Source organism: Nesoenas mayeri (assembly GCF_963082525.1).
Source record: "Nesoenas mayeri genome assembly, chromosome: 15".
NCBI classification, from domain to species: Eukaryota; Metazoa; Chordata; class Aves; order Columbiformes; family Columbidae; genus Nesoenas; species Nesoenas mayeri.
In genome coordinates, this window is record NC_137559.1 from 1,958,335 (window position 1) to 1,969,981 (window position 11,647).

At 57.1% G+C, this 11,647-nt stretch overlaps 1 protein-coding gene across 1 annotated transcript; it reads right to left on the bottom strand.

The window, feature by feature from the left end:
• Positions 1 to 3,896: 3,896 nt before the first annotated feature.
• On the bottom strand, positions 3,897 to 10,979 carry TMEM184A (transmembrane protein 184A; the record flags this gene model as incomplete). Its single annotated transcript, XM_080354292.1, has 9 exons — positions 10,953 to 10,979; positions 7,983 to 8,207; positions 7,146 to 7,311; positions 6,280 to 6,370; positions 6,116 to 6,191; positions 5,425 to 5,516; positions 4,856 to 5,025; positions 4,562 to 4,759; positions 3,897 to 4,147 (listed from the first exon to the last, which is right to left on the bottom strand). The coding sequence occupies exons 2-9, from the start codon at positions 8,205 to 8,207 to the stop codon at positions 3,897 to 3,899; spliced, it is 1,269 nt and encodes a 422-aa protein (XP_080210418.1). The 5' UTR covers positions 10,953 to 10,979.
• Positions 10,980 to 11,647: the final 668 nt, after the last annotated feature.

An 11,647-nucleotide genomic window follows, 5' to 3' on the forward strand; every position in this document is an offset into this window, starting at 1 on the left:
TGTGGATTCCTGTTTGTAAGGCGAATAGCCCTGTGTATGTGTCCATTACTTTCTCTTGACAAGCCACAACGTAATTTATTGCTGTAAATTTAGCTGCAGTGACTGTTTTTTTTGTACCTTTCCAATAAAGCATTTTCTGGTTTCAGAACTTGCCCTGGTCTATGGTCAGCGTTTTGGAGCCTGAATTGATCTTCAGTGGAGGGATTTCCTTGGGATTTTGTGTAGGAGACAGCTGAGGCAATAGGTTGGAGGCAGACGGGTGCGTTGGCCCAAGTTGGAATTACAGGTAGGATTATATATGGTCGGAGTGGAAAGAAGCAGGGCTAGAGATGCTTTGTGTGTCAGCAGGTAATGGAGGGTCATTAGGTGGCAGGGTTGGGGCTGGGCTGGCTTGGCTGAGCAGGGACGCGGGTGAAGCCCGGGGGCCATTGCAGTCACTGCGCTGAGCAGGAAAATCACCGTTCAGGTCCTGCTTGGAGAGGCTGCGACGAGCTGGTGGCAACGGGGAGAAGAGAGGGAGGCGGGCAGGGGGATGGAGGGGTGATTTTAGTTCAGGAGGAAAAGAGCATTGGGAATGGGCCATGTGGAAGTTCAGCGGTGAAAGGAAACTCAACCTGCAGCACGCATAGGGGAGGAGAAAGTCCTAGAGCTGGGGGAGAGGAGTGTCTGAGAACGGGGCTGCGGGCGCACAAATCCTGCTCTCTGGTGCAGGGCTGGCAGCAGCTGGGACCGGGGACTCGCTGGTAGGTGCCAGCACCCAAAAAAGGTCTCTAGCTCTGGGTGCTGTGAGGCAGGCAGCGGTGCCTGAGAGCTCTGGCTCTTCTTCCTTCCCTTCGCTCTCAGGGTGCGATGGCGGCGTGTGCCCTACGGGGATGCACCCCCAACAGCAGCAGGTTGTAAATCTGCCTGACCTGAGCCCCAAAAAGCACCAGGAGAACCGATCGCCGCAGCCCAGCCTTGTCCTTGGGGAAAGCCCAAGGACAAGTGACGACCGGAGAACAAATCTGCTGACCACCGGAGCCTGCTGCTGGCAGCCACGGGAGCCTGTTCTGCCGAGCTGCCTGCTGGCGCGGCTCCAGGCGCTGTGGGCTCTCTGGAGGTCACCCGTGTGCTCGCCGCCAGCTTTCCCCGCGTCCTTGCTGAGGAGGTGGAGGAGACGCGTTAGCAGAGGAGCGCAGGACCATGTCTGCCGGGGGACGCGTCCAGCCCGCAGCGCCGCTGGTATCTCTGTTCTCCGTGGATGCGTTTTGACAGCATAACGGTTTGAGGGCAGCACCCAGCCCGAGCCGCGGGCTCTTGCCGCTCCCCGTTCTCCAAGAAAAAGGCCGAGCAGGAGGCCGAGCTCGTGCCTGCTGTTGCAGGGCGCAGCAGCCAGCTGGTGTCCAGCCCAGCACGGCTCCTTCAGGCTGCTATCGCACCACTGGCTTGGATGAGTCACAGCTGATTTTTCTCCCCCTCCTCCTCCCCTTGTTTTCCTTGCAAGAAAGACCTGCTTTACATATGACACAGTAATCAGGGCTTGACATAAATAGGCAAATGTTATTGTCTGCAGTGGGAATTGCACCTGCTGGCAAGAGCAATGAGTGCAGCCCATTATGCACTGGAGTCGATCATTTGTGCAATGAAGTACAACTACATTTCTTGCTGTGTTCTTGCGCAAGTCTGTATCTCAGTGGCCACGAGCATGCCAACAGATGTGCCATCGTCACCTTTGCAGTCTGTCCTCTCCCCAGGAGCTGGAGCAGATTCTGTTCCTGCAGCTGTGACCAGCGCTCACCCAAGGGGATGCAGACCAAGATGTTCAGCTGGGAGATGTCCCTGCTTTGGTGCTGGCTGCCTTACCGAGCCCAGCAGCCTCGTCCCTGAGCATCGAGGCTGCACTTTGCAACCAAGAGGATCCTGCTCCCAGGATGTTCGGGGTCCTGGATGGATGCCTGGATGCACAGAGCATACGGCTCTTGTTTAGGGACTTCGTTGCAGGAAAAGTGGCGGAGGTCTCACCAGCTGAGCAGGTATGAGCAGCGGTGCTTCGGAGCAGAGGGACTTGCAAGACTGGCTTAGCTACAGGCTGCTCGTGTGGAGTCTGGGCTACCAACGAGATAAGAGTCCTCCAATAATGATAAATAAAGGTTGTCTTGTCGCTGCTGGTCTGGGCTTAGCTTGGCTAAAGCAGCTCCGGCAGCTCTGAGCTGCTGCAGCCACAGCTTAGGCAAGGGTTGGAAGAGCTGCATTGTAAGGAGAGGAATCGGGGGACACACACGCTCTTTGTGTAGTGAAAAAGATGAGCGCAAATCCTGCGGGAATGCCAGAGCGTGCAGGATGCTGCATGTGCAAGATGCTGCGTGTGCAGGTATTTCTGCTGGGCCAGCATCGAGGGGCAGGGAGGACCTTGAGCTTCAGAGCATCAGCATTAGAGCAGGAACGTGGGCTTTGCTTGCTGAGCTAAGGGAAAACACTTGCTCCCTCCGTGGTAGAAATTGCTGTTTATTAGAAAAAAAATCATAAATAAAATAATTTCGTGTTACGATTTACATTTTGCAGCTTAAGAGCAGGGAAAAAAGAAACCTGCTAGGAGTTGTGTGTAAAATGGCTCTAAGCCTTACCCGGCAGTTTGTTTGCCACGCGACTACAAATCTGAGGCTGTAGACTTGCCCTCGTCCTTTCGCTACTCAGCTCCCACCACCAAACAACAGCCCTGCCTGTGCCTGAGTGAGCTCCCGGGGATCATCTGATTAACAAGGGAATAGAAATTGGACTAAAAATTGGGAAAACAAAAATGAACTAAACCAACTAAACCAACAGAGAGGGAGTTTAACAGATGGGTGCGCGCTCTCTGTCACTGGTATGGGGAAAATCCCTCTGTGCAGTATCTTCCTCTGCCAGCGGTCCTGCCCGAGCAGCAGCCGCCCCCAGCACCGCTCCATCCCCACCATGGTCACCGTCACCCGGCTGGGCTCAGCTCCCTCCTGCCTTCCACAGGTCCAGCAAAGCCCAGGGACGGTAAATAGCGAGGGGTCAGGAGGAACAGACAGTTCCCAATAAGCACATTCCTACCCCCACCAGTCACAGTCTGGTTCCCTAATAAAGACTCCGATAAGGAAGCTGGAATCCCTTTCAACTTCTGATCCATTCAGAGATAAGTGGGTTTAGACGTAAACAAGCCCTTCTGTCAGCGCAGCGCTCAGAAACAGCTGCGAGCCCCAGCTCAGCCCCGCGGGACCTCCCTGCTGCTCCCCGGGGAGCCGCTCAGGCAGCTGCGTGCCCATCTGGAGGGAGACGAGGATGACTTACTCTTCCTCCCCAGCAAAGGTCTTCTGCGCCACTCCATAGGCTTTTCTGGGAGAAGATGTAAAAATAAGGAATGACGTCTTTGAACCGTTACCGGGTTTTGAGGTGAAGTGAAGTCACCTTCCTGGGCTGTTTTCTCCGTGGGGCCCTTCGAGAGAGGTTTTTTTTTTTGCTCAAATTGGGAGAAACTAGAGCAGAACTGTGCTGAGAAAAGCGCTTCTCCCAGGCCCCAGCGCTGCTTGCAGCGAAGAGGAGGGCGAGGGCAGCCGGTCCGGCCTGCAGCCCCGTTCCCCTCCCTGGCCGGTGTCCCCCAGCGTGGGCAGGGACACGGGGGTGGCACCGAGACACTGGCTGTGGAGCAGCAGAGCCCGGACAGCAATGCTGAATCACAGGAGCAAAGTCAGCCCAGCCCCTACCACCTGTAGAGATGGGACAGCAGAAGCTGGCACTATTTGATTTAACCTTTCCCTGGGCTATTGCATCTTCCCTTCAAGAGCTTTTTGAGTTTAGTTCCTGTCTTCTTGGGACTCAGAGCATCTCAGCCTTGAGACAGTTCCCACTTGCATGGGTTTAAACCTCTCCAGTGTTACTGTCCCCTCCGATGTCTCCTACAGCTCCTCGTCCGACACGATCAGCACTCTCTTCTCAATGTTTTTGCTCTTTCTGCCGCTTGGTCCCTCCACCTTGGAGGCGACATGCCCGTTCTCCCCCGGCGCTTTGCGCTCTGCCTCCTGCATCGCCTGCTGGGTGTACTGCTGGTACGCGGGCGAGAAGTTGTGGATCGCATCCTGCACGATGTCCTGGGGGCTCATGGTCTCCTTCAGCCCACTGGAGATGCTCTGCATCGGGGCGAGGTTTGCTGAAAAACAGCGAGAGCGGGAGGGTGGTGGGACATCAGCCAAGGAGCCCCAGCGCTCCGAAACAGGAGAGATGCCGTTCCTTAGGAATTCAAGACCAGGGCCGCATTGTGGGCCACGTCAGCTTGCAGTGGTGAAAAAAGGCAACCCCAGCTCCATGTTTCAAAGAGGATGGAACCTCTCCAGCAGCATGTGCCTTAACACCACAATCCCCTAATGCTGCCCATCCACACCGAGGATTTTTCCTATCTGCTCGCTGTGGCTCGTGGGTATCACGAGGGAAGAGGAAGAAGGAACCCATGGAGCACAGGAGAAGACTCTTCTCATGGCTTTTAGCATCTCATTGTTAATGCTCTAAGGGCAGGTCTCCTCTTTCTCTATTCACTGATAAGGAAGGCAGAAGAGAGGAAAGTTACCTGTTGAGTTTTCTTTCTTTTCCCTGTACACCTGGCAGGTGAACGCGTAGCGCAGGGCAATGGAAGCAAAGAACATCTCAATGCAGATGATGAAGTTCTGGTAGCCGGCAGCCACTGTCCCAGCTCCCACCTCTTTCCCATCGATGATCTGAACTTCGGGGATCACCCCACATTTCTCCAGGATTGCAAGCAGCGTTCCTGTGCAGGGGAAGGGAGAGGGATCAGCTCCGATCTTGCGTCCCCAGGTCAGGTGGGGCTACAGGAGGAGAACTGGGCACCTGTGGTGGGACCCACCTTGCCAGAAGGAGAGGAAAATTACTGCCTTGATAGTGATGAACTTGAGGACTGGCTCAAACGGGCGCAGCAGGTCCATGGTGGCGAAGTAGAAGAGGAAGAGGGCATAAAGCGCCAAGCTCACAGAGAAGTTGTAGATGATGGTGATGTAGAGGTAGCCGCTTTGGACACTGCGGGGGAAGAGAGAGCAGCTGCCCCGGGCTGCAGGACACAAAGTGAGCACAGTGGGGGCAGAAAAGGATGAAATGGGGAGGGGAGACGTGTAGCTGTGCCACAGGGGAGAGCACAGCCCCACCAGGGACGGGGAGGCGGGCAGAAGACGGGGCAGGGGGCTGCTCTCAGCTTTTCTTCTGTTGGTCGATGTTTATTATTACAGTCCATGGGAGTTTGGTCCCTTTCTCATTTTGAGGGCAGTGAGTCCCCGTTCCCAGGTGCTTTGGGCTCCTTATACTCTTGCTACCTGCAGAGCAGCGCCCCAGGGAGGGCTGGCAGGGCACTCTGTCCCTTGTGACAGAGCAGGGACCCATCTTGTCCCCTCCACCCTCCCCAGCCCCATCCAGCATCCTCACTTGAAGTCCCCGTCGTGGTATTTCCCAAATGCCTGCAGGATGATGGTGATGATGGCCATGAGGGGTTTCACGATGCAGAACTGCAGCGTAGCCTGCAGAGAGGAGAGACACGGTGCACCCCAGGCAGCAAGGACATCCCACCGCCCCCCTGCAGCTCCAGCCACCCCCAGCCCCTCCGCAGGAGCCAGCCCCTCTGCTCCCAGGACAGAGACACAGAGGAAAGGACAGTTCTCCATTGCAGGGGTGACCAGTGCTGTGGGGCGAAATATGAACCAGCACAAGGTTTGCAGATGGGAGGGAGCAGGGCTCCCAAAAGGCAGCTCCTGAAATGCAGCATAGCCACTCTGAGAGGGGGGACTGGGTGGCTTGAGGACAGACCAGCACCAGGATTCACCCCGGGAGGTTGAGAGAGCCATCCAGCTAGCTGGGTCTGGACAGAGATGGCAATCTGGGCTCTGCAGTGGGAGGAGACCCTGACTCAGCAGTGAGTCAGAGCAAGGACAGCGAGTGCGGCACCCTGCTGCTGGCCAGGTGCCGGAGCTGCCTCCCTCCCAGGAAAACAAAACCAAAGAGAGCATCTCAGGAGAGCAGCTCAGCAGAGACCTCTTGGCAGAGCAGTGGGGAAGGGCCCTGCTGCCCAGAGAGCCTCCATCAGAGGGAGCGGAGCCGATGCACGCCGTCGCGTACCCACCTGCTTGCAGAAGCGCAGGAAGCCGATGGAGTAGGACATGCCCTGAAGGCAGCAGGTCCCGTAAATGCAGCTGGATCTGGAAGTAGAAGCAAAGATGTCATTGAGGCTGTTAAATGGGGAAAGCGGGCGGAGGGACGAGGTACTCGCGGAACGCTGCGACTCACGCAATGGGCTTCCCCCGGATCTCTGCCATGATGGTGCTCTCCCCTCCGAGGTACTCGAAGCAAAGGCTCAGGAAGCTGTAAATCACGAAAGCTGTCGAGGCAAGGGCAGATACAATCAGCAGGGCCGATGGAGATGCAGGTGGGGGGTGGAGGTTATTACATTTCACATCCCTTGCTGCTCAGCACCAGGATTTGGGACTCTGGTGGGTGGGAGCCCAGCGAGAGAAGCAGCAGGTCGAATGCACCATGTGCAGAGGGTTTGTTGCGGGTGCAGCAGCTCCTCTGTGCACACACGGGCCCCGGGTGCCCGTGGCGGCACTCACGCCTCCCAGCAGCGCTGCTGGACACCCAAGCGAGGCCAGGCAGGAGTGCGATGGCCAGAGACCGTCTGCGTGGAAGGATCTCAACAATGCCAAGGGGCACTCCAAACCCAAAGTAATACACATATCCACATCCTTCCCTTCTCCAGGGGGAGGGCAACAAGGTGGAAGAGCAACCTCAACACTCCCGAGCTTCCCCTGCACCTCAAAACATCCCAACTCCCCAGTTTCTTAGGTAGGTCTGCCTTTAGAAAAGCTGCATTTCTACTACAAAGGCAGCCAGGAAACCACTTTCCCCAGGAGCAGGACACTGTGGTCCCTCGGAGCCTGCAGGCAGGTGGCGGACAGGTGGCTGCCCATGGGGCAACCCCTCCCTACTACTGGTGGAGAAGGAGGGAAAACCTCCGTACGGAGGAAGGGAGAGCGGGGAGTGGAAGAGACGGAGATTCGCCACTTTGTGCAATGCAGGACACTCCAGAGACAGGTGAGCGGGATGGGAGCCCTGCTTTGCCATCAGCCCCCCCATCAAGGACAGGCTGTGCTCACCTTCGTAGCAGTCGCGCACCGAGTCGAAGTAGACATAGTATTGGTGGCTGCCGAGGAGGAGGAGGCTGAGCCAGGAGTCGAAGGCATAGATGGGCACGATGAAGAGGATGCGGATGATGTAGCGCTGCTCCTTGGGGACGGTGTAATTCTTCAGGTGCGTGTAGATCTGCAAAGTGCCCAGTGCAGAGCTGTGGCTACCACCGCTCGGGAGGGGAACCAGAGGTGCCCTCAGCCTGGGGGCAAGCCAGAGGCTTGTCCCATGTCACCCCTCCTCCCTGGGGTGGCAGCACCTCTGGCTTTCCACCACAGACCCATTGCCATGAACAGACACGAGACAGGCTCCATCCCAGGCCCCATGGCAATCCCTTCCACAAAAACACATGGAAATGGGGTCCGTTCCCCGGGGCTGTGAGAGGAGCATTCCCTCCTCTACACCAGCCCCGTGGAGTCGTGTCGCAGCGCTCAGAGGTGCCAGCTTGCCCCAGGGCTGCTTTCAGCAGCACGAATTCCATGTAGCACGCACAGACATGCCCACTGGCCATATGTTTCAGGGCAGCAGGTGATGTGCACCCCAAAGGCACAGACCCCGGGGTGTCAGATGAGAAACCCCGCTGGGTGTTGCCTACGAGTAGTGCCAACGTCCTACAGCCTCTCCTGGCTCTGGCAGCCACCCGCGGAGCGTGTGGGCAAAGTCCACCCTCCCCAGCTGCCGAGATATCCCCTCCAGGCAGCAACAGGAGGAAATAAGCACCCAGAGCTGAGTGATTTGCAATGAATCAATATGTTTGCCCTTGCGTTAACCCCAGCCCTGAGCCTTGCTTCCGCTCCAGCCCGTACCTGGTGAAAGGTGACGATGAGCGCTGACCACACGAAGATGCCGGAGATGGCCTGCGCTGCTGTCGTGGTCAGGAAAAGCTGCCGGCTGTCCTCAGAGGTGTTGTGGGCAGCTGTGAGCAGGATGAGGGCCGGGGATGGGGGAGCCGAGGCCAGTGTGGCCAGCATGCCGGGCCCCGGGGTGCTGGGTGCCGCGGGAGATGACAAGGCACGGGTGACATTGCTCATCTGCAGGAAGGGAGAGGCACCGGGAGTGGTGCAGGAAGGCAGGACTGGGGCAAGCTGGTGAAGGGGAAGGTCCCAGCAGGTTTCCCAGCCCACATGGTGTGACAAACGTCCTGTGAGGTTTATCTCCTCCCCAGGGTTTTTCCAGGGTGTCCTTCACCCAGTCCAGCCTATTCACTGTGTTTGGATCTGCCTCTCCCACCAGGAAAATGTGAAATGTCCTTCAAAAAGCAGGAGTTCTTTTCTCTGATAAGGTGCGTGAGGTTCTTGTGTCCCCAAAACACATGCTTCCCCTTCCCAGCCTTGCTCCTGCTTGTTTTCTCAGGGGTCACTATCCTTTTTGGAAGGGAAATATCTGCCTGCACTTGTGCCCTTATGAGTTCACACTTGTGGTTCAGGACCTATTTCCATCAGGAACCTGAGACTTAAGGGTTAAACTCATCCCTCACCCATAATAATAATGAGTCCCTTACCAAAGAGTCATCAGGACAATGACGTCCTCCTTGGACATCCTCTTTGTGGTCCCCCCAACATTTGGCTCCTTTCCTCATGTGTGGCCTGCTGGGGGCAAACCCCAGGGCTGCTGTGTTTTGGGGACACCGAAGGGCTCTCGCATCTCCCCGGTAGGTCTGTCCCCCTCAAAGCCACAAGGCTCTGAGTGTTCCTGGCACAGAGGGTGGCCTGGGCGTATGGCACCATGTACCCTGCGGCTCCAGACAGCAAGGACCAACCTAATAATATGCTCTTATTTATAGGGCAGCTTCATATCTCAAGGCCAACAGATGCATAAACTGCCATGTTTGGTATTTCTGCTAATCTGTGGGAAGCTGCTTTTTCCCCCAAGTATAACAATAGCATGTTTTTTGGGTTTTTTTAAGCAACCACCTGTGAGCAGAGCTCTAACAATATAGATTCTTCTCAGCGTATTGTTAACAAACAAAGATTTTAGCTGCTGGTAACTACTGCCTGGGGTAAAACTGTAAGCATGGAACTCGTGAGAAGCAAGAAAACATCTGCCACAGATAAGAGTGGTAGGGAATGCCCTCAGTCCAATTAAACACAGAAAACAGATCAAACCAAGAGCTCACTCAGCAGCTTCCTCTCCTGCCCTGTTCCTGAACGCCAACCTCGCAGGAGAGGAAACTCAGCTGGTGTCAGATCAACAGCCCTAAAAATACCTTCCCCCTCCCTCCGCCTGTAAGCGGAGATGCCCAGGGCCGGGCGTGCTGGCCGGGTCCCAGAGCTCATACCTGCGCCCGCGAGCGGGGAAGCGGAGCCGGGGACAGCTCGGGGGAGAACGGGGCTGGTGGGGTTTCCGAGGCAGCGGGGAGCCGGGTTTTTCCTCCCCGTGACGGTCCCCCGGCCCTGCCCCGCCAGCAGGAAGCAGGATCCCGGGGAGGGAGCTGGTCTTTGGACACACCACGACGACGCTGGACCTGCCTTGTAAACATTAACAGGAGGCCAGAGACAGCTCACGGTGTGGGGAGGGAGGGGAGAACCCAGCTGCGCACCGTTCCACGCCGCTCCTTGCTCTTTCTGGGGCTGCCCTGCTGCAAGGTGGGGCCATACAGATTGCATTTCCCTCTGCACAAGCATCACCATAGGGAAGGATGCAGTCAGGCTTGCTTCCCAGCACACAGTGGAGAGCTGTGCTCTTCACTAGACCCACTCATTCTGTTTTTGACCCAGTGCTGTGCCATGGACGCTTGGCCCAAGACATCCCAGCTCCTATTAGCTTTCCCAGCCCGGCTGCAGGCATCACGGTACGAGCACGGTGGCACCAGCAGCTGGTCCTGGCAGGCTCCCCGGCATTGTCACCCTCCAAACACGGTGGAGCAAGTCACTGAGAACAAAAGCCTCGGTGCTGCTCGGAGACAGGGCTCCCAGCTCCTGAGGTAATTAGATCCCGGCTGTGCAAGGTAGCCAGGCAATTCAATGCAGATATAGGGCTGTTTGCTTCCAAAACAAAGGTGGTGAGGAGACACAGAGAGTATTATTAGCTGCAAAACTCAGCTCCTGGATGAGACCGCGCCAGCGCCACGTCCAGTCTGGCTGTTTGTAGGCACCTTGCGGGTACTTGCCACACACAGTTTACCTGTTACGCTCACTCCCTGGGATATTGGAGACGTTAAGTGAGCGCTGAGCAGAAAATAAACTGAGCAGTGACACCTGTGGTCAGGCCGGCCACCTGCAAACGGGGCTTTGCAATTTGCCAGGGATTCCCCTCCAACCACAGGTGTGAGCTCCCAGCTCACATCGCTCCCATTGTCCTGAAACACCAGGGGACAAATCCCCAGCTCAACAGCAGCCTCCACGGGGCTGGGGCGCTCAGAAAGGAGCGGTGGGCCCCCGCAGCCCCCAGCAGTGCCTCTGTGGGGCTGGCTGTGTGCTCCGGTAAGGGAGGAGTGATCCCTGACCCCCAAGCTCAGCCCCATCGGCCCCAGAGACGTGCCTTTCCCCCACCTGCTTCCAGATAAAGTTGAGACACGGGGGTTATTCACCCTCTGTACGCCACCCCCATGGCACCCAGGAGGAAGCACCTATAACACACAGCTGTAAATAGAGGCAGGGCAGCACCGAGCCCTCCTTAAAGCCCATCCCGAGGGGTGTGTGACGCATGCACATGGCTCCAGCAGCAGCCTCTGCCCTTGCCGCAGCTCCCACGGGTGCTCAGGACTGATGGCTGGAGCAACAACCCCTATTCTGTGGGGGCACCCCCTGCTGCTGCACGCCCAGGACCCCACTTACCCTGCGGGGCTCCTCCGGGATCAGGTCTGGCTGCTGGGGACACCGTCCTCCGCATCCCCTGCACCCTCCTCCACCTGCACCCGTGGGAGACTCCTCCTCCGGGCACCCCCCCAGCCCTGCCCGCTCCCGATCGCCCTGCCCGCTCCCGATCGCCCGTGGGAGCCGGAGCAGCAGGTCGGGCTTCACCTCCTGCAGAAAAGCCACCCAACCCACCTTGCCAGTCCGCTGTGCTCAGCACCCACGCCCCGAAAGCAAACACGGGTGGAAAACCATGGCGCAGCCCGGCTGTGGGTGAGAGCTCTGCCTGGGTGGCAAAAGGCTGGTTTTCTTGCAATTGGGAGCTAATTCTCACCTGGAGGACAGCGATGATTAAAAGCCAGGCAGCTGGGGGGGCGACCGGCAGACTTGTGCCTGTTTTTCGGTGCAGGCCTTTCCCTTGGTTTACTGCAGAGCAGAGAGGAGCAAAGTCGAAGGAGCAATTGCTCGAGGTCTAATTTATCGCCATGGAAAGGCAACGAGATACATCTGTCCAGGCTTCGAGCACCAAATGGGAGAGATCTCCACGTCCTTACCTGCCACCCTGCGCAGAGCTGCTGGCACACAGAACCAGGAAATCAAGGTAGTTGACTTGTGGTTGGCTCTTAGGTAGCAACACTCGGGTCTTCGGGGCATGGCAATGGTGTGCCACCATACCA